Below are 26,250 nucleotides of genomic sequence, written 5' to 3'. Positions count from 1 at the left end.
CAGATGGGCCCTATTTGTTTACTTTGTGGGTGTCTGTGTATCCTCTTCTCCAACACCTCGTGTTTGCCAGGACTGGAAGCCAAGCGGTCTCACGCATGAATTCACACTTAAGCCCCTCCCACACCTAACGAGGCCTGGCAGCATCTGAAGGCAGGACGGCCCAGAGGTCAGAGGTCAGAGAGCATAGCTGCAGTGATTGAGTAACACCCCCGCTCCCCCCCCCCCCCAACTCAAATCCTATTTGAGATTCAGGAAGCAGCCAATTTGGAAGAGTGAGAAGACACAGTCTGGAGACACCATTATTGGAAGGAGGGGTTTGGGACACCAGCCTTGGGGCTGTTCTCTTGATTGTAGGCGGGGGCGCATCCTTTCGGGGTCATGGCTGAATCAGGGAGACCGGCACTCCTTTTCACGGAATTTCGGCAGCGTGTCCCGGCAGAGAGACGTCACATGGACGAGAGGCACAGGTGTACTGTCGGAATCCCCAAATGGGCTTTCAATCCCCAACGTGCCAACACATGCCACAAACCAACACCCCGTCCCTGTTTCTGCCTCTCTCTGCCTCAATCTCTCTCTCTCTCTTTCTAAAAAAAATAATTTTTTGGCGTTATATTTTTAGTTTTTATTTTTGAAATCTTTGAGTAATAGGAATTGCCTCCTCTAAGTGTTAAAATAATGCCACATCAAAGGTCTCTCTCTCTTACACACACACACACACACACATGCTCATGGGGCTGAGACTGTTGGGATTCTCAACAGTTTCATGTGATGACAGACCTTTTTTCCTTGCTACTGCAGCCATTATATGCCGTTCACTAGCCTTCTCTTCATCCGGCGTCTGACGATGAGAAAATGGCTGGTAGCCAGAGTTTTCATTACTCAAAGAAGCTGCCTCCCTTGGGATTTTATGTAAATTTCAAATGTAGCTGCAATAATTCTTAATTAGAAGGGTTAAATTCCTTTGAAACTTGACTGATGTTTATATCAAATAACCAATCTCCATCCAGTGTGTGATATGCTCTTCCACTGCTGTTTCATTCTGACTGCTGGAAGGAATTTTGAGCTGTTAAAATCATTATATAATTCATAAAAATAATTGTATTTATTTATTTTATTATTATAGACCAGTTGCTGAGTGCCAAAGGATGGCGTTGTTTGAAAATTGGTATTGCTTCTACAAATGTTATAAAGTTACCATTCATACAGTCAAATGTGTGAACTTGAATACACTGCTACACTCTCAGAAAAAAGGTACAAAAAAGTACCTAAAAAGATACAAATGCTTGTCACTGGGGTGATACCGTATAGGTACATAAAATTGTACCTCTAGTTGTACCTTTTTTGCTTGTAAAAGGCACTTAGCAGCCAAACAATACATGATTGTATTTTGAGGGCACATTTTCTGAAAGAACAAAAAATATGTCATATCTTCATTTGTGCTCAGGACATATTTGTCTGGGGTGACACCTAATGGTCATGCAATTCAGAGTCATTCACATTATTATTTTATATTTGCTTGGAGGACAACTTCAGAATTCAGACTTGGGCTTTAACATAAGTGGATTTGAACCAACAAACACCTGGTCCTGGGCCTCAAAACCAGCATTCTAAGCTACTGCCAGGAGCTGGTTCGCATGAACCCAACAGAGGGGGGTGTGCTCCACACTGGCTTGGTGGAAGCTGCTGAGAAACGCGTCAGTACCGCGTTGGGGGGGGGGGGGCGCCAGGATTAGCGAGAGCGCCAGGATTTTCTCCACAGGGGGGCCTACCACAGGTCAGGGGCAGTCAGTACTCTGTTCCTAGGTAAAGATTACATTTCCCCGCCCATTAAGTGATAATGAGATTAGACCAAGAGAGCCACGTCACCTTCAAACAGACAGAGGTAATTAAAGACTCGGCTAATTGGGCAGTATCAGACAGTTACTCCTCAGCCCCTCCTCCTCCTCGTGTTGATGGGAGGGATGGGGAGTGATGAGGCTCAGGGTTTGGTGTGGGCGCTGTGCTCCTGCTGGTCCTTCTGCTGTGGTGACCTGCTGTGGAGATGACCTGATCTCCTCATCCTCAGTATCCAGCCATGTCCTGTAGTCAAGCGGCAGGCCCTGCTTATGCTAAGATAGCCATGCGAAGGCAACAGGGAGCTACTCACCTACCCCAATATCACAGCTAGAGTGTGTGAGGGTTGCTATTCGCCCCCACCCTCACATTACCCGCCCCCCACTCTTCCACCAAAGGAAAGTAATTTCAGCCCCGCTCCTGCTAAGACCCTGCGCTGGCGTGATTCTGGGCAGGAGGCGATCCTCGTACAGACGGCCGTTTCCTGCGAGTGAGAGGGGCACTTGAGACAATGGGATCAGTGTCTCAACAAGCCCTCGTGAAATCAGTTCAGCCACTGAGCCTGGAGTGCTTCATAAGCACCCGTGTGACGGCACAGTGCGCGCTGCCCAGTCTCACTCCCACCAGGAGGGACACGTTCTCCATTACCTCACCAGCACGCCATTTTAATGGATGAGAGCGACACGGATGTCTGCGCAGGACACGTACAAGTGAATGGAAGCAGGCATGAAAATATAATTTAAAGCATCATATCATTCATAATTAATACTTCATATTTGAGAGGGACTGATTCCGTTTTGGTTATCGGATTAATGAACACGTTTCGCAAATGGCTGTGCCGACATGTAAATGTTTGGCTTTCGTGACTACTAATGCAATAATTTTACACACGCTGCACACTATTTTCAATTATGCTCTTGCAGTTCAGAGCCCCCGTTACACCCATTTGCATGCAAATGAAGGGAGCCTTGCGATATTTCAATTAACGCAACCTGAGCCATCAAAACAGAATGACATCGACACAGCTTCAGTCAGACCAGAACCACGAATTACCAAAATAACCCTAAATGTTTATATTGATGTGGATACACACACACACACACACACACACAAATACAATTTTAATTATTTTTTAATTTATTTCCCTGAACATTCTTTTACCATTAAAATGTGTGTGAAGGAGGACCTGGAGCTAAAAGTGGACGATGTGGTGAAAGCAGCGCTCACAGGCACAGAAGGGATATCTCGCTCCATGTACACTCATGGAGGCTGGTCATCTGGGCCAATTTATACTACTCTTTTCCAGGGGAAAGAAACTGTCCAAACTAATGACAAACCAAAACAAAAACCAAAAAGGAACTTGGCTAACATTTCGGGCCATTCAGTAGTCATGGTGCTCATGGGGTGTACAGTGGCCCACCGCTCTACCAATGCATCCAGCTTTCCAAGGATCACAGCTAAACGACCTGCAGACCACTGCACAACCTGGCAATAAGAGCCTTTAGTGGATGAGAAAGACATGCAAGTGGACTGGTCATGGCATGAAGGTATCTTCCTTCATTTTTTAACGCACTGGTCAGACTCTTTCAGTTCTGCTTGGTGGAAACACTTCATCGCCGTCAGTAAAGAAAGGCAGGAGCTTTGCGGTTCAAACATAGATTCATTTATTCCAAACAGAGAGTGGGAGCAGGGAGCAGGGGGTTTGGGGGTCTGGTCTTCAGGTGATGGCCTTGAAGGCTCTTTTCTCCACATACTTCAGTTTGTGTTTCCTCTTGAACCTGCGGGCAGCGAGAGCAGAGGAGAGAGAGAGAGAGAGCGCATGCGTTAAGCTCAGCACACGCACAGGCACATGGTACATACCAGCAGAAATCCCCACTAACGCGTGCAGGTGCACTCATGAAAACCCGACTGCCGTCGACGCCCACACAGGCCTGCATTACACCGAAAGGCGAAAAGTCACTGGGTTCTCTCGGTAAAAGCCCCTTCGGTCCACAAAAAAAAACTCAGCGAAAACTGGCGAAACCCCAGCGATCCAAGGCACAGCACAGGGTTAACGTAACCATGGCAGCCACCCGGGGAACGCCATTAACGAAGCGCATCAAAGGCAGGGAGGAGCCGTCGTGCCGACTCCAGCGCACATCTACAGCCGCGCGCTCGCGCTGGATAAGCGCTATCGCCGCCGCAGCTGCTCCGTCCCATTCACGTAATTGACGGGACACTTCCGACCCCGCCGAGGAGCGCAGCTCGCATTTAAGATGCCGCGAGCCAATTAGCGCGGCCGCTCATCCTACGCCTGCGAAATGTGGAAGGCGCAGCAGGAGCGCTCGCCGCCGTATCTAAAAATTAATCTCCGTACTCGTGCACGCACACGTAGCCAATAATAGCAGCAGTGACACACTGCGGCTAATTATAAGCACAAAGCCGCAGCTCTGAAAAAAGCACTACGTTTAAAAATTGCTAGTAGTCGTAGTTAACGGACGACAGCAAAGAGAGGGACGCAGAACTGCCTGAAACATTCACAACTAGTTACCCTCTCAGCTGGAGTCAACATGACCCCGACTGAGGCGCTTGTACACAAAAATTCCCCTAAAAGCACCGCCTGAATCGGTCACATTCACACACAATGATTTGGGTTAAGACTGGGGTTTCTGAGGGGACTTTTAGTTAGGGGGGAGGGGCTTACTTGGCTCTTTCTCTGGGTTCAATCATGTTCCTCTTCTGCAGGCTCTTGAAGCGGTCCTTGAGAACGCTGCCCTCTGGCTGTAGGACACAAAATCACAGGCGGTCAGGAGCAGGAAGGGAATTCTAGTATGTAAATGTATTTTATCAGTTTATTGCTAGGGACAATGCACATTAACAACATTCCTGTAAATGTGCCAGTATTAGCCAGGCAGGCTAATCATCCTGCCATACAGCCACACAATCTCCATAGACAAACACTGGCAGTAATATGGGTCGTACTGAAGAGCTCAGTGACTTCCAACGTGGCACTGTCATAGGATGCCACCTTTCCAACAAGTCAGTTAGTCAAATTTCTTCCCCGTTAGAGCTGCCGCAGTCAACTGTAAGTGCCGTTACTGTGAAGTGGAAATAAAGAAATGGTTTGCCGAGTTTGGTGCGGAACAACTTGACTGGCCTGCACAGAGCCCTGACTTCAACCCCATCAAATACCTTTGGGATGAACTGGAATACCGACTGTGAGCCAGGCCTTATCACCCAACATCAGTGCCCAAATCCCTGCAGCCATGTTCCAAAATCTAGTGGAAAGCCTTCATTGAAAAGTTATATTATAGAAAAAAGGTGGTACGAACTCCACCTATGCTTTGGAATGATGTTCAACAAGCACATACGGATGTGATGTTCGGGTATCCACGCACTTTTGGCCATGTAGTGTAAGAGAGGGAAAAGCTCTGTAGTGGAGTTTACAGCTTAAAAGTTCCCAGCTGCACTGGCACATGCTGGCAGTGTGTGTGTGTGTTAATGGTGATACAGTGATTTGTGAGGACACTGTGTGTGTGTGTGTTTGTGGGGGGGGGGGGGTGAAAGGAGGGTGAGGAGGGACTGACCCGGAGCAAGCGCAGGGAGCCAGGGACCTCATCACTCAGCTGCACCTCCAGATCAGGAGCCTGGAACCTACACACACACAGGCACACATACAAACACGCACATACATGCACACAAAAGAGAGCACAGATCACACACTTAATACAAGTGCATGCACAGAAGCATAGACAGGTACGCACACAGCACATTGCTGGTGTCATTCACACATGCAGACTCGGGTGTAATGACTCAGAGGCCGGACTGACTTTAGCCGGCCGAGGCGGCGGGGGAGGCTCTTCTGTGCCTCTTGGCGGGCGTGGCGCTTGGCCTGCCTCTCCGAGGTGCGCTGCTCCCTCTTCTTCAGCTCCACCCCGATGGAGCGCAGCTGGAAGAGCTGCTGCCGCCTGCCCGTCAAAGCCTGCTCCGCCCTCTTCCGCTGCTCCTGCACAGAGACCGGGCCCAGAGCAGGGTTATACACAGAGCACACGCACGCACACACGCACACACAAACTTAAATCAACACCCATGCAGAACAAAGCCAATACAGAATGGACTCCAAATGCCCCCCTTTTCCTCAGCTTGTACCTTCTCCTTCTCTGCCTTTTCCCTCTTCCGCTGTCTCTCTGTCTTTTTCTCTCGAGAAGCACTCTGACCGGCTGGTTTGTCTTCCGCAGGCCCCTCCCCTTCCTTCTCAAGCTCCTCCTCCTCCTCTTCTTCCAGCAGGCCTTCCACCTGCTCCTGGAACACAGTCTCCTAGAATACAGAGACAGAGAGGGAGACCCCCGTGGAAGGTCTCAGGTAGGTAAGACGGCCCCAGGTAGGTGAGAAGGTAGGTCGTTGTGTAAGTCGCTCTGGATAAGAGCATCTGCTAAATGCCTGTTATGTAACGTAAAAGTCCCCAGGTGGTTAAGATGGCCCCACCGTGCAGTTTGGGCGGAGGACAGAGGGTCATGCCGTACCTCTGTAGCCTTGTCCTCCCGCGGGACCGCCAGCTGCCGCTCCACCCTCTGCTCTTCCTTCTGCCTCTTCACCTCCACCTCATGGGCCTGAAGCAGCAGTGCCTGCACACACACACACACACGCACCCACACACACCTCGCTTAATCATTATGCACTACATTAGAAGTCACTATACATTACATAATTTTATGGTTTTCATTTATATACAATTTTTACATTTTATTTCCAATCGAGTTTAATTTTAAGCCATCTTAGTTTTTATTTACATTTTATTTTGGATAATTTAATTTCATGCCCAGTTGCTTTTTGTATTATCTAAATTTAGTTTTAGTTTCAGGGGGAGAATGTATGTTTCATTTAAGGTGTTCTAAGAACCAAGCACTTTTGCCTAAACAGGATTCAGTTTTACAGCACATATACACTATTTTCATCAATGCAAATTAATCACCATTTTAAAAATGTCTGACAAATTAGCATGAGCAATAACGTCCATTTAAAACAGGTGACCTCAGCCACAAAAGACAAGGTTAAAAGCTTTTAACAAATAAGCAAAATATAACCACATAGCTAAAAAAAAAAAACCTTTTAGTGAAACAAGGTACTCAAATTAAGAAGTAGAGTACACTGTCAATAATGCATTCAAAGTAATCCCACACTACACTCAGTCTTTCACCTAACACCAGTTTCAGTTTGTAGGCCAGCACCATGATAGCCAACCATGTTTGATCTGTTTTTCTAAACTTCAAAGTTCAACAGTCAGTGATAACGCACAAGGTAGCATATTGCCACCTAGTGGCAGTGACTACCTAGAAGCTTGACAAGCCACAAACCTTCACGGTATTGAAAAATCATTTAGAATCAAAATTCTAAGGAAATTCCAAGTCACAATTTTAGTCTGTTTTTATTTTTGTAAATTTTTTGAGCCAAAGATTCTAGTTTCAGTTTTGTTTCAGCTTCTTGGATGGGAAAGTTTTCTAAGTTTTGTTTCAGCTTCACAAATTACCATGTTTTTCACGGCTAGTTTTTGTTTCGCTTATGGCTAATGACAATATCCTCAACTAACACCACCCAATGACCTCAAGCCGGTGGAAGATCAACCCCACCCCCTACAGCACATAAACATGGCTGCATTCCCCTTACACAGGCACACCCAGTAAATCTGAAAGAGACCGTTTGGACTACATGCGCTAAGAGCTTGACATAAATGTCGGTGGAGGACAGAGAGTTTTACATATTTCATGATACTTAATGATTATTTCAACTAGTTATATTCCACTTTTATTTGAATAATAACTGCTTATGATCATTCTATTAGGTGATCCAATATTCAGATATGGTAACTGTGGTAAAGCAGAGGTCAGAGGACAAAGGGGGTTGGGGGGGGGGGTGCAATGCCCTCAGTGCCCAGGCTCCGCCCACTTGACGGCACCCAGGGTTCCTTGTGTGTCTTCACATTCCCGTGGGAATACTGGGAGCGCAAGGATGAAATCCTCATTGGGCATTTTAGAGCCAAAGATTCTAGTTTAAATTTTGTTTCAGCTTCTTGGATGGGTGAGTCTCTCATTTTTGTTTCAGTTTCACGAATTACCATGCTTCTTCACGGTCAGTTTTTGTTTCGCTTATGGCTAATGACAATATCCTCAACTAACACCACCCAATGACCTCAAGCCGGTGGAAGATCAAGCCCACCCCCTACAGCACATAAACATGGCTGCACTCCCCTTACAGACACACCCAGTAAATCTGAAAGAGACCGTTTGGACTACATGCGCCAAGAGCTTGACATAAATGTTGATGGAGGACTGAGGGGTGAGGGGTTAGTTGTACCTGGTGGGAGAAGAACTCAGGGTTGTAGGAGCCTCCTGGTGCAATAACTTCCACAGCTGGCAATGCGGACGGCTTCTGGTTCAGCTTGTCTGGTCTCTGAAGGAGGGTTTTACACACACAAAAGCCATTGAACATCCCAAGTGTTTGGACAATTGAAATTCAATTCAAACGTATTGTGAATACAATATTGGGACACACGACGTCCCACCCACCTTCACAAGCTTCTTTTTGGTCTGTTCGAGGAACCAGGGGTCTGCAGTCACTTCACCTACCAGAGAGAGGGGTTGAGTCACACCACACTTTTGACAGTCATGAAATCTCTTACCCTCCTAAGACCCAGCAACTCATGAGTCTTAATCTCAAGAAGGCTGTATACTACTACACTGAACCCTACACTAAAAGGGACGTTCAATAAAAATAAAATATTAAAAACTGTTTTTGAAAATATTTTCACTGCAACATGTTTTCTTAATCCAAGAAGTGTATTATTTCAAAAGAATTCAAATACTTTTTTCTGTTGGGTCTCAGGAGGATATAATATCAATCTACTCACTTGGCTCTGTCCACAGGTCATAGAAGGGTCTTTCTGGGTGGTTGTTGGCTGGGAGCTGCTCTTTAGTTTTTGACCCTGCTGCCACTTTCCGTCTCAGAAGTAGCTTCTGTCTCCGTGGCAGCACCCCCTTGGCTGCCAGCTGCTCGGCCTTCTGGGAAATGCGTCTGAGTTTCTTTGCGTTAGGCTGCTGGTGAGCCAAAACACTGGAGAATACAAGCACAGGAGAACATTTATGGTCCATTCCATCTGCTACCTAAACTGACACCTGTTACAGATACATTCAACTGACATTTTTTATTCAAAGAGAAGCAGAATAGAGAATTCTACCATTTCAACCACCAAGAGAAATTAGAAAAAGGAAATACACTTTTTCGTATCAAAGACCCTCCAATTTGTCAGACCCATTCTGCCATTTATATCACAAAAACTGCAACATCTGCCTGCAGAAGAATACAGGACGTACATATCATTAATTATAGGGATTTCCACTATCATTATAATTCATACTTCGTGATACATAATGATTATTTCAACTAGTTATATTCCACTTATTTGAATAATAACTGCTTATGATCATTCTATTAGGTGATCCAATATTCAGATATGGTAACTGGGGTAAAGCAGAGGTCAGAGGAAAAAGGAGGGGGGGGGATGCAATGCCCTCAGTGCCCAGGCTCCGCCCACTTGACGGCACCCAGGGTTCCTTGTGTGTCTTCACATTCCCGTGGGAATACTGGGAGCGCAAGGATGAAATCCTCATTGGGCAGCCAAAGGGACGACTACAACACCGAAAGGAAAATGTGCCGATATTGTCGCCTGATAAACAGGGAATTCCTCCGGTAAAGGGTGTGGAAACAGCCCAAACTGGGGGGGTCACCAAACCTGACCCTAGAGAGCCATAAAGTCTGCTGGCTCACACTGGTATTCAGCACTTCACTGACCAATTACAGCATCCGATTACACAGTTACCTCACCTCACCTATTTTGGTAGGTCTAAACTAGTTATTAACTCTCGTGAAAACAAAAATCAGCAATGCCCATCCAGGACCAGGCTTGGGGACCCCTGGGGTGAACAAAGCTGTGTTCTCCAGCTGGGGACAGTGATCTCAGGACAGTCCGTACGGATGGCAGAGCGCCGATGCCCCACCCGCGGAAGGCAGGGCGTCACACTACTCACTTTGGGCGGGGGAACGAGGGAGTCGTGCTGAAGGATGAGGTCTATCCTCAGGGGCCGGGACCTTCTGCCTTTCTTCTCTGTTCCACCTGCACACCCACAGCACAGACCGTATCAAACAGAGACGAGGTTCCAGACTGCGGTCAACTTCCGCCTTTACTAAAGCGGGGGGGGGGAGATAGTGTGCAGTAGGGGTTTAAGGCTGTGGTTTTGGTACCACCAGATTCTTTTAACTCCTGATAGCGATGTCTGCTTTCACATTAACTTCTGAGAAGGACAGACACTTCATCGTACATTCAAAGCTACTTCGAAGCTGCCTTATGCGCCAAATTATATTTACATTTTGCAGACCGTTTTCTCCAAAGCGAGTTTCACAGCTTACATTCCTTAGATACAATCCATTCATACAGCTAGATATTTTACTGAAGTACCTTGCACAGGAGTGCAACAAGGTGTGGGAGAGATGAAGAATATTAAGTTACATGAAGAAATAAAAAATGGTGATGTACCTTTCTGGATGTTTTTTACATGTTCACCGGTGTCCATAAAAAACAAGCTGTCATCTGGCTTCTCCGATATCAGTCCACTGCAACACACACCATTAATACACAAAACAGTTTCCAAGCAGTCCAAATAAGTGTAGCACCTAAATACAAAAGGCAGAGGTACACTGAACAGAGGTTGGTAGACATGGTGGATATATCGCGGATATTACGCGTCCAGCTATTAAATTCGCGAAATTAGCTGAATCGTGGCAACGAACAAGACCTGAATAATTTGATCTATTTTACGATGCAGCACAGCAGCCATTACTATGTACACCATATAGTTTTTCGTTGGCTAGCATGTGCTTGTCATTAACATGTGAGCGAAAACATACTGGTGGTAAATAACATTACCGTCATTAGACAAAAACAAGGAGAGCCAATCTAACGGGGACAACTAGTGATAAAGTGAGGTATACTCTCTGATGATGGTTTTCGCAACATACATCCCAGGTGAGAAGTATCACAAACTTAGAACGCAAGCTAGTACCTAACGTTAGCTACGTATACCGAAGCAACGTTACACTCACCCTGTGGATCTCTCTTGTAGTCTAACATCGTCCAGGAACTCTTCAACATCCTGTATGTCGCTGTGCTTGTTCCAGTTCTTTTTCTTATTTTTGTTGACACGCTTTCTCCGTGTATTCAACTCATTATGGTCAAGACTTGCGTTTAGTTTTAAAAAGCCAGACTGGGTGGCCGCCACGCGTTTGTTCCTCCTGGCCGCCGCCATGTTGACTACTGAAAAGAACGGCACAACAAAATAACGTCAGTAACGCCAGCTCTTCTTCGTTGGTGCTGTAGCACAAAGATCGTGGAGTTTACGACAAGATAGACATGCTGGATTCTAAGTCAATTGGGAAGTTGTCTGCAAATTATTGGTAGTCAGATGGATATAAGGTAATTTGGAAGTCTGTGTTCTGTAGCAATAAAATACACTTCAAGGTAACATCAAAGCAGCTTGTTATGTCTTGATTACTTTTTAAAATACCTACACGTTCATACAGATGGATATTTACTTATGAAATGCAGGCTAAGTACCTTGCACAAGGGTACAACCGTAGCACCTCATCTGGGAATTAAACCCACAACAATTAGGATAATGCCAGTTCCCTAACCATTATAGCAGGGCTGTCCAACCATAACAAAGCACATCATATTCAACAGCTAGCGATCTCATTGAGCTGCTATAATTAGAAGAATTGAGTGTGCCAAATTAGGATTGGGTCTGACACGTACCCCCCAAAAAACGACCTGGGCCATTTGAAAACATACACTAAAATAAATAAATAAATAAAAACACACAGACAATGTACTATCCATTTATCACTGGTGCTGAAGTAGCCTACTCCCAGTGCTTTCTATTCCAAACTTAACTAAATTAACTTAATTTACTAATGTGTAAACCTACAGCTGAAATCAGTTAAGTCTTAAATGTGGAAAGTAAGGACACCTGGACAAACCAACTTTGAGGTAAAAATGTAAATTTCATCTGGTCTATTTTTTTGGTTAGCAGTCATGGTATTGTATGTAAAATGGTTTACCTATCATGACAGCAAAAAACATTTTCTCTAGTCAAACGGGGTGCTTCAAATTCATGCTAGCTACAACCCCACATGCAAAAATAGCCGGCTGCCTGGGATGGGGATGGTTTTAACACTTATTTCTCAACTGTTACAACCATCCCCCAATAAAAACTGATTTTTGGTATTAATTTCTCAGCCTGCTTAAACGTGTCCCAGTAGATATACAGCAATCTTGTATGTACAAGGGCAATCAGCTGACGTATTTACTCACACACAGATACACGCACATACACTGTCCGACGTACCTGCCACATCCTAGCCAACTGCTTACAGTACTAGCTCCATACATCTAATTTGATTTGATTTAGCACAATTAAAATATTAAATACTAAAATATTAAAATACTAATACAGAGTATGGCTGATTGAAAATTATATAGGATAATCTGATACAGGAAATAAGTATGTGTGCATTGTTATTCTTGGCCAGTTCACAAGTTTTCAATGTTTATTTCCAGCCAAATAAAACCAACTCTAAACACCATCTTGCCATTGTAGTATTGTGGATAGAGAATCAGGCTTGTAACACCATGGCTACTATGGAAGCAAGCCTACTTAACTTGAGAACAACTTGTGCAAATGTCCAGCTGCATAAATGCATTGTATGCAAAAACATATCTTCCCTTACAAAAGATTACTGCAGCTACTGCAGTTATACTGTAGTTTAACTGAAGTACAATGCAGTATAAAAGAGTTCTACTTCATGTACTACACATGAAGTTGTGAAACAGCATTATAGCTGCAGTAATACGTTCGTGTCTACCAAATATAACGTTAATAAGGCTATAAGAATGCAATATTCCAACTTTCTAATAAAGACTACGATGGAAAGCCTCGAAAAGACGTATTTGAACAGCTGCCAAAATTAGGGTCCCTTATTGTCCCAAAAAAACGGGGCAAAGTGTGCCAAAAAAAGCAAAGACTGGTCTACTAATCAGAAATGAATGTGAAACCAAAAATAATGAAGTCTGGTACCAGAGGTGAGACACATAGGCCTATTGCATCATCGTGCGATTATATAGCTTCATGGATGAAAATCAAATAACCCCCTCCAAACTTTGAAAAAATTGCCAAATGAACGTAGTCTGGACAACTTCGTTTATAATAACCATTTAAAATTGCTGGTTGATTGCATGCCTATTTTCTCCCCACTTGTATAATAAAACTATAGTGATTATATATGTTACGGTACATTCCTAAATGTATGTTTTAAAAAACAAACTTCTTAACTAACATGCTCCCGTCCCGATAATCAGAGTAAAAATGGAGTCTATTATGAACTGTGGTGCATTGTGGGAGAATAGTGACTGACACAGCCGCCATTTTCCCGCTGGACGCTCGGCTCCCATTGTGTGAACGACAGTAAAAATACTGACACGGCCAGAATAGCCAAACATTTATTTCACCATCTGTAACCGCCCTTTTCACAGGTAAGTGTCCACAAATAACACGATTTTTCGTCATATATAATTTGTTAAACATATATGAAAGTTTGAGATGTCGTTAATGTCAAAGTATCGTTCGAAATTACACCGTTTTAATCGGTAGAGGAAAAAACAAACGCGACTATCGAAAACGCCAGAGAAAACAGTCTTGGGACTTCTAAGGAGACCTGAAAATCGGCTCCGTTTTGATGGGTTACTTTCGCGTCTCATAAACAGAGTTGTTGAGCGCAGATTCCTGTTCTGGGTATTTTGTTTGTGTTCCACAGGGTGTTAACTTTTGTTTAATCTGGTCGGTTCTGTTGTTAATACAGCGTTTATTGTACAATTTTTGTAAATTTTAACTCTCACCCTCTATCACTTGCGTTACACAGGTCTCACCCTAGCTTCGTTTCATATAGCAGCCATCGTTTTCTCTCTAGTGTAGGCGGGGTTTGTTGAGGCGGGCGCAGTGATGGCGTTAAACGCTGATTGGTTCTGAGGGAGAAACTCTGTAATTTCATTGGTTTACATAGCTGTTGCAATGGTGCGTTGTCCTCATTTTTTATTTTGATTGATGATCTGCCCGCGAGTCGGATTGTTCAGAAAGCATCTGGCCTCGCCTATGCTTTGTACTTGGATGTGGATTGGCTACAGCCTTTGTCCTTAGGCTTGCTTTGATCAGGGTCCCCCCTTTTCTCTGATTGGCCCACACGTTTCCCTAGATTAGCTGCATACCATTTCCGATGGCCAAACCTGAATCTGTTGTCGTCACAGAACAGTCCTATGGTTGTCACACAGTTTATAGTAATTATTTTGGTTAATTACGCTGATATTCCATAACCTGTATAGTCGGCACAATGTGTTTATTCACAGAAAACAATTGGTATAACAAGGCTTTTATTTCAAATGACACATACCAGACAGCAGCACATTTATTTATTACACAACTCTTCTGTCTTTCACTATGAAATTGCAATCGAACACTGATCATTGTGTTGTTTTAGATGGCTTGTTGATGTTGTTGGCATAACAAATTTTAAAACCTTTTTCTCTTGTCTTCTCAGGTGATCTTCAGGTGCCATGGCCCGTACCAAGCAGACCGCTCGTAAGTCAACTGGAGGCAAGGCCCCACGTAAGCAGCTGGCCACCAAGGCTGCCCGCAAGAGTGCGCCCTCTACTGGTGGAGTCAAGAAGCCCCATCGCTACAGGTAAGGGTCAGACTTGTCACCAGTAGGGCTGTCCAATTTAGATTCAAAATGCAAATATTCCTTGAACAGGTAGAACTTTTTTTAAAAATTTTGTTAATAACATTCAAATGCATCACTTTTATGATCATAAGTACACGCTGAAAACCTAACCTGTTCTGTGTTACCTCTTCAAATTCTGCAGTAAATATTCTAATAAGATCAAATCAATTATTGATTTGTCTAGTTGATAGCCATAATCACCAGTGCATCATAAACTTGAGCCCAAGATTGGAATTTAGTAGCTGTTACTTAGTGACAGGTCTGTTCTGTGGTGGTTCCCAGCTAGACCATGGCTGCGCAGACTGGGTCAGTACCCTATGATGAGTCATGTGGGGGTCAGGACAGATCAGTGAGACATGACAAAACAGGAACTATACACTTATAGATATTCCTTTTGCACTCAAACCAATTAAAACGTATACATTTTCATTTGTAAAATTAATGGATTACAGAATTCAGATTCCACATTTGAACATGTTAGGCTGTTATTTAAAAATAAGTTATTTAACTTTACACTTAGGTACTTTATTCCAGAGGGACTTAGAAAGGTGCATTTGCACATAAACTATTTGAATTTGATCAAATATCTGAGTATTCCACTTGGACATTTTGGAAACATTGCTGAGCCATTTGTATATTAATTCATTGAATTAATTCAGTTAGTAAATTGTTAAACATAAGATTTCAGTCAGGCACAGTGAGTGCAGTAAGGCCATGTACGGCTTGCCTAATTGCAGGCTCATCACTCACTAGTCCTGAAGCTGACCAGACCAAGACCGAGGGAGGCACGGAGATTTAACAGGCATATACTGGCCACATATAAATTAGCCGTGTGATTTTCCTCACTGTGTGTGCGTGTGTGTCCTGCAGGCCCGGTACCGTGGCCCTGCGTGAGATCCGTCGGTACCAGAAGTCCACTGAGCTGCTGATCCGTAAGCTGCCCTTCCAGCGGCTGGTGAGGGAGATCGCCCAGGACTTCAAGACCGACCTGCGTTTCCAGAGCGCTGCCATCGGGGCCCTGCAGGTCGGTACCCGGCCGCCCCTGTCCCATGGGCCTTTGCTGTTTTGCGTCCTCTCTCAGATGAAGTGACAGTGAGACTCCCACCCATGCTGGTGTTCTTTGTCTGTTTTGCTGTGCAGGAGGCCAGTGAGGCGTACCTGGTGGGGTTGTTCGAGGACACCAACCTGTGTGCCATCCATGCCAAGCGTGTCACCATCATGCCCAAAGACATCCAGCTGGCACGTCGCATTCGTGGGGAGCGTGCTTAAATGCCACCCTCTTCTCCTTCTCCCTGTCCTCACTGAGCTAGTCTGTCTTCCCCTCCCTTTATTAAGCTCCCTCTCCCCAGTCCCATTCTTTCGTTGGTAGTGTGTAGAGCAACAATAATTATGGCGAGAATAAAGTGTATAGTTGTGTCTTTCTTAGTGCTGTTGGCGGCAGACCTTTAGGGTACCTTTTTGTGCATGTACCTGCTTGGTGCTGATCAGATTCACAGACACACAGAAACATGAAACTGACCAATCCTGTGCTTGCTTGTCCATCTGTCTGTCTGTATGCAGAGGGAGTTGGTGAGGTCAGCTCTTTCAGTTACAAAGTAGGGAGTCATTCAGAGAGAATGGGGCAGTTTGACAGACAGGAGGGTTGAAGTACAGACAGGTGGACGGAACAGGATGGAGGCGGTCAGGGTTTATCTGCTGAGGCGTGGCAACTGCCTCAGCAGGGTGCTAGAAGAACTGCCCTGGCCGGTCCTTCTTGCCCCAGAATACCTGAGAGAGATCTGTCAGGGGCATCAGTGCATTGGAGGATGGTCTTTATTTCTGTGTGTGGGTGTATGTGCTGATCAGCGCAGCAAATTGTATTCTACTGCAAGTATCTCTTGGTTGAGAAAATGTTTATTATATTGATGATTATTGTTGTTATGGTGGTTTTTTTTTCCTTTTTTTAATGCATACATGTCTGTTTTCACAGCTGCAAAGAAGAATTTTACGATGCAAATTTTTTACAAGTAACAGTGACAATGCAGAAAAAAAATGTTTTTAACGAAAATGAGGAAATATTAAAACTTAAATCTCCGCTCTACTCTGTCGACCAGTTGGGGACACTGTATGTCAGCTCCTTATTTTATTGCCAATAATACATCAATACTCTGCACCCTTTTCTTTCCTGTTTTATTACAAAATTGGCTTTAAATGGCATAATGTAAATTTGTTGCCAAAGCATTTCGAGACATAGGATAAAATTATGTAGCAAAAATATATCTTGGCATCATTTTCACTCAAATGTAAACTCCTTTTCCTTTTTTTTACCTCCCTGATCTCTTCCATCCTTTTCTGTTTAGTTTCTCCCTTTTCTCAGGTTGGTGTGATGCCCTTCTAACTTATCGTTACTTCTTATTTTGATTGAAAAATGTTCAAATGTTTAAAGCAGATCTTTGTAATTTCCAGATTTCTCATATAAGATGGTAATAAATAGATGTTACACAAATATTTTGGTTTCAACATTATTGTTCTAAGCATTTATTTGCCCAGTTCCCATTTTGAAACACATTGTTGGTAATTCCTTACGCGGTGTTATAAAAACTGTGTGCAGTGCATCACAGTAACTACTTACGGGAGCTCCTGGCCACCAGAGAACAAGGCTTATGCGCAGAGGTAAACAAACTAAGTGGTGCGTGTGTGTGCTATTTGAGAACAGACGTGTGATCTTAAGAATCGTCTGTCTTGTGCGATAATCATTGGCTTCCATGCTATTGTTTTCTGGCATAATGTTTTTTTTTTTGGGTAAATGTTTACTGTAAACCTACTTTGTGTACCAGATGGTAAATTTAAGATAACTCCCTTGATAGGTATGAACTTTAATTTTAAATAAGTAATGTAAAATCATAAAAAAGAAAATTTTCTCAAGATACATACTCAGAACACATTAATATGTATTTTAATACACAAGGATAAGTCCAGTTATCCAAGTCTTTCTACTTAATGTGGTCATTGGTTTCACATTGGATTTTTATCTGAGTATGGCAGTGGGGGTACCCTATAGCTTATTTTCTAAACAAATGATGCAGTCGACTTACCAAATGGAGACCCCAAATGACCATAGGCCATTTAATAGAAATATCCTGTGTCTTTTTCCTGGAATAACTGCACCTCTTAGCTCAGTGATTTGTAAGTATTTGTGGAATACTGAATGGCATAATAATAATAATAATTAATAATAATAAATAAATAAAATCCACCGTAGTTGTGAACTCCCAATTCACAAGCTGAAGAGATGACAATAACTAATATGAGTTATTGTTCGGCTGAAAATACAGGATTGACTCGGGTAGGAGACAGGCATAAAGTAAAAAAGCATTATCCAACTTTGTTTCCCTTACCAGGTCCTCCAAACATCATGGCTATGCTTCTACGCTTTTAGCTGGTAACTTGCTTTTAATTATTGTCGTTCTTGTGACATGCACTTCATGCATCTTTTCAGCCACGGCCTTGAGAAACGGATTGAAAGTGCTTGTTAAATAACACTATAAAATATAAAAAATAAATTATTTAGCTTAGCCTCCTTCTCACATGCTTAGCTAGTAACATGGTTATGTATTTTCTCTCGCAATGTGGAGCGTGTTTTTGGCTGCACATTACCACCGCAGTACAGATTCCAAATGCTTTGCGCAGTTTTATTTCGCAGAGCAGTGTGTGACTGTTTGTGTAAAATGTTAACTGGTTTTATAATATGAGCTTTATATTGATTACTTCCGATGTACTTAGCTTGCCAAAATAAGTTGTATAAGTATGTCCGGTTATCTATATACTATCAGTGAGTTACTCGTGGTGGGGTATCAGACAATAATAGATTTTTAAAATAATAATAATCATCCACATTAACGAAATTATCTAATTACTCTGTCTTGCAACCAGTAAACCGTAACGTGTATAAATACAATTTAAGCAACCGCCGCATATTAAATGTCATGTCGTCTTGCGTAATTGCAGCGCAGTCATATTTCTTTAATGTTTGATAGTCATATTACCTCCATATTATATCGTTAGCTATGAAAGTAAGGCTTAAAAGCGGTCGTAAAAAATGGTGACTATGGTGAACTCCAGTGCATTGTGGGAAGAATGATTGACACGGCGGCCATTTTCCTGCTGGACGCTTTGCTTCCATTGTGTGAACGAGACTGTAAATACTGACACGGCCAGACAAGCTAAACATTTATTTCACTCTAATACGACACTTTTTCGCAGGTAAGTGTCCACAAATATTATTTTTCACTGACTAAATTAATTGTCCACGTCTTTATTAAAGTTTGATATTTGTTTGATTTCAGTATATCTTCAAAATGTAATTTATTTTCATCGGTACAGAAAAAGAAAAATTGACTGACGAAACGCAGCAGAAAACCCGTCTTTCTACTTCTTGCAGTGGCTGAGGGAAAAATCCGTTTCAGTATGATTCGGTTGTTTTCGCATCGGTTAAACATAGTTATTGAGCATCAGTCTCCGTATTTAAATAACTTTTTAGATTCCGTAGGGTGTCTACTTTGATTTCCGATTGGTGGTTTCGGATGTAATAGTGTAGATTTTTATTGTTTATTAAAGTTTTGACGCCAGTCTGTTCGCATAATACAGGTCTTTAGCCCGGCTGTGTTTCAAACGGCGGCCATCGTCTCCAGGGTGGAGGTGGGACTTGTAGCTAATGGGAGAAATGGAAGGCTTGGACCCGCCCCTTTGGAAGCTCGTTCTATGGCCTTATTGGGCAGTGCGGGCCTTGACTACAATTTGATTGGTGTGAAGCCTGTTGTAAAGTAATGTTTACAAGCTTTCTTTTTGATTGACGACCTCTCGGCGAGTTGCAGTCAGGCTGTAACGATTTTTCATCGCTTCCCTCTGCCGCCTGAAACGTGGATTGGCTACCTGTATTTTTATGCCGCGAGCAAGTTAAGATTTAAAATGTTTATTATCGGCACTTGGTGTCGGTTAATCTGCGCAGTTTAGTTTGATATTTATTACAACACTTCATGCATTCTATATCCCAATTCAATCGTTTCCTAAATGGTGTAATAATAGTAACTACACAAAACTATTACCAGTACTACTTTATCAAACATACGTAAGCAATACTGTACGATTCATACTAATATTTGTGCTGTTTTGCAACCATTAATGATGCTTCTGCTACCACTAAGAATAATATGTATTCCATTGACTGAATTTATGAAGCTTATGTAATACGTTTATTTTGGTATAATTTCATTTAAAGCGTTACAGCTTTTTTAATGCTAAAATAAATGTGATACAACTTAAAAATACGGTTGTAATCAAATGCACTCATTTTTGTTGTGGATGTTGGTTTAAGATGGTATTAACAAAGTTTGGAGTTAAAATCTATCTTTTTCATTTCTTTCGTCCACTCAGGTGATCTTCAGGTGCCATGGCCCGTACCAAGCAGACCGCTCGTAAGTCAACTGGAGGCAAGGCCCCACGTAAGCAGCTGGCCACCAAGGCTGCCCGCAAGAGTGCGCCCTCTACTGGTGGAGTCAAGAAGCCCCATCGCTACAGGTGAGGGGTCGGGCAGAGTCACACATTCATATATACACAGATGCAATAACGTCAAATGGATTCCATTACCATAGAACTATATTTTTACAATGCAAATGTTTATTATGTACTGTTATCTATTATTCAGTACACTATATCTTTTTATGGTATTATGCTACAGTTTATCCAGAATAATCACTTAACATAAATCCAATGCATGTGGTTATTGCAACTCATCACCACTAATCTTTGTAGGCCAATACGTGCATATACTGTTGGTGTGAGCAGTGTGATTTTCCTCACTGTGTGTGCGTGTGTGTCCTGCAGGCCCGGTACCGTGGCCCTGCGTGAGATCCGTCGGTACCAGAAGTCCACTGAGCTGCTGATCCGTAAGCTGCCTTTCCAGCGGCTGGTGAGGGAGATCGCCCAGGACTTCAAGACCGACCTGCGTTTCCAAAGCGCTGCCATCGGGGCCCTGCAGGTCAGTACCCGGCCGCCCCTGTCCCATGGGCCTTTGCTGTTTTGCGTCCTCTCTCAGATGAAGTGACAGTGAGACTCCCACCCATGCTGGTGTTCTTTGTCTGTTTTGCTGTGCAGGAGGCCAGTGAGGCGTACCTGGTGGGGTTGTTTGAGGACACCAACCTGTGTGCCATCCATGCCAAGCGTGTCACCATCATGCCCAAAGACATCCAGCTGGCACGTCGCATTCGTGGGGAGCGTGCTTAAATGCCACCCTCTTCTCCTTCTCCCTGTCCTCACTGAGCTAGTCTGTCTTCCCCTCCCTTTATTAAGCTCCCTCTCCCCAGTCCCACTCTTTCGTTGGTAGTGTGTAGAGCAACAATAATTATGGCGAGAATAAAGTGTATAGTTGTGTCTTTCTTAGTGCTGTTGGCGGCAGACCTTTAGGGTACCTTTTTGTGCATGTACCTGCTTGATGCTGATCAGATTCACAGACACACAGAAACATGAAATTGACCAATCCTGTGCTTGCTTGTCCATCTGTCTGTCTGTATGCAGAGGGAGTTGGTGAGGTCAGCTCTTTCAGTTACAAAGTAGGGAGTCATTCAGAGAGAATGGGGCAGTTTGACAGACAGGAGGGTTGAAGTACAGACAGGTGGACGGAACAGGATGGAGGCGGTCAGGGTTTATCTGCTGAGGCGTGGCAACTGCCTCAGCAGGGTGCTAGAAGAACTGCCCTGGCCGGTCCTTCTTGCCCCAGAATACCTGAGAGAGATCTGTCAGGGGTATTTGTGTGTTGGAGGATGGCCTTTGTTTCTGTGTGTGGGTGTATGTGCTGATCAGCGCAGCAAATTGTATTCAGCTACAAGTATCTTGGTTGAGCAATGATTACTCTTATCATTATTATGTGGTGTCTTTTTTTTTAACTGCAGAAACATGTTTTGTTCTTTTATAGCCAGAAAAAAGATTTTAGTAAAAAAGGAAACAAAAAATCACAACAATATGAAAAAAAATGTTACTGGCAGCAGAAATTTGTGTGGAAAATTTTAATGACAACTGAAGTGAATTCTCATTTTCAAATGAACGCTGATTAACACTGGCAACCAGAGAGGGGCGTACAATAAGCCTTTCCTTACGTTATGGCCTGTAACCTATCAATGCTTTTCACACACTTTATACTTCCTCACTCTCTGATTTTAAATTGGCTTGAAGGGCATAACAGAAATGTTGCCAAAGCATTTTAAAGTTTTAAAAATACAAGTGTGTAGCTGAATTATACACCTTCTGATTCTAAATCTCCTGGGTGCTTATTATTGGGGATTTATGGACAGCCAGTGTTACGGATATTGTTGAAACGACTCGTGTTCCAAGAAGCATAAAAATTCAGAGTCACCCAGCAGCTGTATTAAAAGCTACAAAATCTCACAGTGAGGCTGAGCGTTAGAAGCTGCTGTGGGCATTGTGGGTAATTGGAACCGTCTGTAATGCTTCACATCGCTTCGTGAGAAGGGTCGCTGTCCTTCTTTTCCTTCTATTTCTCTTGTTTTTACACCTACCTCCATCTCACTTTTTCCCCAGTAATGCTTTGTTTTTTCCACCCCCAGTTTCTCAGGTTGGTGTGATGTCCATTATAACTATCATTATTTCTTGTTTGATTAAAAAACAAAAAAAAATGTTCAGGTGTTTAAATGATCTGATCTTTGTAATTTCCAAATTTCTCATATTAAGGTGGTAATAAATCTATGTTACACACTTCTTTTGGTTTTCTTTCAGTCATTCTGCTTTCCTCTCTCTTTGCCTTTACACTAATTAAAGGGGAAGTTGTTGATGTGGGAAACGAGGTAGAGATGAGATTGATACATTTTTAAAACATTCTTGCCCCATTACCAAATGGGCTCTATGATCATTGTCATTAATGGTTATATTTAGTCAGACGGTACTCTTCTGAATGGTGCACAAGGCCATCATTTTAAGATTTTAAATGGAACCAAGAAACAAGAACTAAAATATAAATATGCCACAATAATTGTTCAGAGAGAATGGTCTGTCTTGATAAGATAAGGTGCTTGTAGACCCGACTAAACGATTGTTTGGGCAAAATTGCCTTTAGTTTTCACATGGTTTTAAAGTGATCCAGTGTTGGACAAGCTAAAATGTAGCAACGAGAACTACCAGTTACTCACAGGAAGAAAATGTAGCTCTGCTACATGATACAATGAGCTTTGATGAAATTCTGCATGTGTGCATACAGTGCCATGAAAAAGTATTTCCCTTCCTGATTTCCTCTATTATTGAAAATGTGTCACACTGAATGGTTTTGGGTGTTTTGACAAAAAGTAATGTTAGACAAAGGGTACCCGAGTAAACCCAAAACACATTTTATAATTATTCAATTAATGCAAAAAAGTGTCAATCACTCATATTACCTGAGTGAAAAAGTAATTGCTGTCTTAGTTACTCAGTCAATCAATTAACCAAGTTTTATTGATAATTAGTTTCAGCTGATTGAACACAGACAGGTTTGATTGCAGCTAGCCCTGTTGAATCTAAACCTCACTCATACCTTACCATCAGAGTGGTCTCCACAAAGTTTCTACAAGCACACTCTGCCACGATCAAAGGAAATTCCAAAAGAGACAAGAAAAAAAGTGGTTGAAATATATCAGTTAATTGATTAATTGGCTTAAGGATTACAAAGCCATTTATAAGGCTCTGGGACTCCGCCGAACCACAGTGAGAGCCATTATCTCTAAATAAAGAACACGTGGAACAGTGGCGAATCTTCCCCAGGAGTGGCCGGCCAGTCAAAAGTTCTCCAAGGTGGCAGCAACAACTCTTCCAGAAGTCACAGAAGATCCCAGAAGAACATACAAAGGATTGCAGCCTTCTGTAGCCTCAGGTAAGGTCAGTGTTCATGATGCCATGATGATGGGATTCATGGGAGAGAAGCAAGGTGGAAACCTCTGCTAACCAAGAGAAACGTCAACGCTCATCTCACATTAGCAAAAAAGCACCTGGGTGATCCCCAAGCCTTCTGGGACAATGTTCTTTGAAAAGTGGAACTTTTTTTGGACAACACAGGTCCCAATGACCCATGATTATGTCTGGCGTAAAACAAATACAGCATTTCACAGTAAGAACATCATGCCCGCAGTCAAACATGGTGGTGGTAGTGTGATGATGTGGGGTTGCTTGGCTGCGTCGAGACCTGGACGATTTGCCATTGTTGAAGGAACCATGAATTCTGATCTGTACCAGAAAATTCTTAAGGAGAATGATCATCTGTATGGAAGCTGAAGTGTAATTGGCTTATGCAGCAAGACAATGATCCAAAACACAGTAAGTCCACGTCTTAATGGCTGAAAAGAAATTTAAAGTTTCTGAGTGGCCTTGTCACAGCACTGTAGATACATGACTCGGACAAAATAACACCACATCCTTTTTTCTCTCTCAACACAAGCAAATTTCTCACCATAAATCAATCATATGCATAAAAAAAATAACTTAATGTACAGCTTAAAACAAATGCATAGATTACGATTTTCCACCCACAAAAAGTTAGATCAGTTTACCTCAAAAAAGTTCCAGTGGAATAGATCTCACAAAAATGGTGAGCCAGAAGAAATGTCGAAATTAACAGGACCAGAGGCATTTCGTAAATGTGTTGGGATGAACTTTAGCTCAATTTCTTGGTCAGGAAGAAATTTATCTTACCCCAGGTGGCAAATTCCCCCAAATTTACCATATAATAATAACAATACTAATAATAGTCTTATTAGTAATAAATGCTACTGAAAGTAGAGAACTGACTTCAAACAGCTAAGAAGTAGAATTGTGGAGATGACTAGTAGCCATTCTAGAAAATGTAGGATAGCCCATAAGTTTTTGCTCTCATGTCCTGAATCTGTTCGTCTATCAGCGTATTGTAAGAATGATAAATTATTTATTTATTATTTTTACTTTGAGTCCGTATTAGGTATGCGTACTTCTTCCAATCTAATTCAGAAAATTAGAAAAATGGTTACTACACGGTAGGGAAAAGTAACGTTCGCGGTTTAAAATTTGAGTGCAGATTTTTTTATTTCAAGTCGAGGAAGACAGCGCGAACTTGAATTCACTGTCTGCTGGTGTCAAAGCGAACGCAAGGTGGAGTCATTGTACAACTCGTCTGGAGATCTCTAACCGCTGAAAATAAAAAACCAGTGCGCGCTGTTCAGTTCATTTTTTGAATGTGTGTATATATATATATATATGTATATTAGTTCGTTCATTTTAGAAAGGGCGATGTGTGCGTTCCAAAAGTACAAGACGGGAGAACATCGATTTTTATTTTATTTTTTTAATTTGGAATCTCATTTATAAAATATTTCTATTCTGAATTCGCAATTGATAATGAAGTCAAGCCATGGTCATCAACCTATTTTTCACTCAAATTCCCAATATTTTAAGTCATTTACATATGCTTTATTTTATTTAACTTTTTTTTGTATGTTGTAGCAAGTGTATTACTTTAGCACTGTACCAGAATTCTCATTATCAGGGGACTGTGCTCACTTTGCACTTTATTAGCAGTTATCACAACCAACAGTGTGCCCTAATGATGTATACATGGATGAGTAAATAAATACACACTCAAAACAAAGTATGACAACAATGACAATAACAAGTTTAATGATCCTGAAAGGCATGGCACATTTATCCTTTGTGCTGTCTCCATTTAACTGTAATCCTTGCCTCTTCCTAACTATCCCCACCACTGTCAGCATCCCTCATCTGATCTACCTCCTCTGGGCAACACTGGAAACAACACATCAATCAAATCTTAGCCACAATTATTTTTCTATGTACTTTATCTTGGACTATGTAATGACCAAACAAATTCATTCATTCATTTTTAATTATATACTGGCCTCTAAATTCTGCGAGTCAGGAACTCCACCTTGCCCTAAATAATTTACATATTAATTTGTATTTTATTCTAATAATTCCTTCAAATTGTATTAGACTCTACTGGATCTGTTCTGAAAGTGCACTCATGGCTGTGTAGATTTTTATTGAGACACAGTCCACAGAATTGTTGTTTTAGCAATTTACAACATTTTACATGCTAAATTTCAGCCCTGCTGAAATTGTCATGCTTCACCTAAATATATTAATCTACTGTTAATATGTAAATTGCTACCTGATTTTCACCTGGGATATGTATGAACACTAGCTCAGTATAGTATGAAGCGTCCCATATCTGTTTACGATGGAGATGTGATCTGTTCATGTTCTCATGTCGAAAATCTTTGCTCCAACACAAAAGCTCTAGCCAAGAACTCTAATGGAGTAGCCATAGTAGTAGTTCACACTAAACCCATTTACAGAAATACTTGATAATGGCAAGTGCTTTACAATAATCTTAGTCCTGGGGCTGTGAAGATCCAGATAAAAGATCTGGCAAAGCCGATGCATAGTGTTGTGTCATGTGGCTTCGATTCAATCATCATGTATGCTTTGACTCAAAAATTATACAGGTGTTTGTTGATTTCCATACACAAATTGGTAAATTATGACATGAAT

The 26,250-nt window shown here is 42.4% G+C and overlaps 3 protein-coding genes across 4 annotated transcripts; 2 read left to right on the top strand and 1 right to left on the bottom strand.

The window, feature by feature from the left end:
• Positions 1-3,480: 3,480 nt before the first annotated feature.
• On the bottom strand, positions 3,481-11,176 carry nop53 (NOP53 ribosome biogenesis factor). The gene is made up of 12 exons (XM_064301495.1): positions 10,966-11,176; positions 10,400-10,476; positions 9,894-9,979; positions 8,717-8,969; positions 8,376-8,431; positions 8,164-8,259; positions 6,336-6,437; positions 5,962-6,129; positions 5,643-5,818; positions 5,400-5,466; positions 4,517-4,593; positions 3,481-3,611 (listed from the first exon to the last, which is right to left on the bottom strand). Exons 1-12 carry the CDS (start codon positions 11,166-11,168, stop codon positions 3,551-3,553), a joined length of 1,422 nt encoding a protein of 473 aa, XP_064157565.1. The 5' UTR covers positions 11,169-11,176; the 3' UTR covers positions 3,481-3,550.
• A 2,136-nt stretch (positions 11,177-13,312) lies between these two features.
• LOC135237008 (histone H3.3A) lies at positions 13,313-17,176 on the top strand. Its single transcript, XM_064303712.1, has 4 exons — positions 13,313-13,450; positions 14,509-14,652; positions 15,562-15,715; positions 15,832-17,176. Exons 2-4 carry the CDS (start codon positions 14,525-14,527, stop codon positions 15,958-15,960), a joined length of 411 nt encoding a protein of 136 aa, XP_064159782.1. The 5' UTR covers positions 13,313-13,450; positions 14,509-14,524; the 3' UTR covers positions 15,961-17,176.
• LOC135237009 (histone H3.3A) lies at positions 13,377-22,440 on the top strand. Of its 2 annotated transcripts, none has more exons than XM_064303714.1 (4): positions 13,377-13,450; positions 20,104-20,247; positions 20,554-20,707; positions 20,824-22,440. In XM_064303714.1, the coding sequence occupies exons 2-4, from the start codon at positions 20,120-20,122 to the stop codon at positions 20,950-20,952; spliced, it is 411 nt and encodes a 136-aa protein (XP_064159784.1). In that variant the 5' UTR covers positions 13,377-13,450; positions 20,104-20,119; the 3' UTR covers positions 20,953-22,440. The 2 variants fall into 2 exon arrangements, with proteins under 2 accessions (XP_064159784.1, XP_064159783.1); XM_064303713.1 differs by lacking the exon at positions 13,377-13,450 and adding an exon at positions 18,776-18,933.
• The last annotated feature ends 3,810 nt before the right edge of the window (positions 22,441-26,250 follow it).

This window comes from Anguilla rostrata, chromosome 12 (genome assembly GCF_018555375.3).
Source record: "Anguilla rostrata isolate EN2019 chromosome 12, ASM1855537v3, whole genome shotgun sequence".
Classification (NCBI taxonomy): Eukaryota; Metazoa; Chordata; class Actinopteri; order Anguilliformes; family Anguillidae; genus Anguilla; species Anguilla rostrata.
This window is presented reverse-complemented; position numbering and strand designations above follow the sequence as displayed.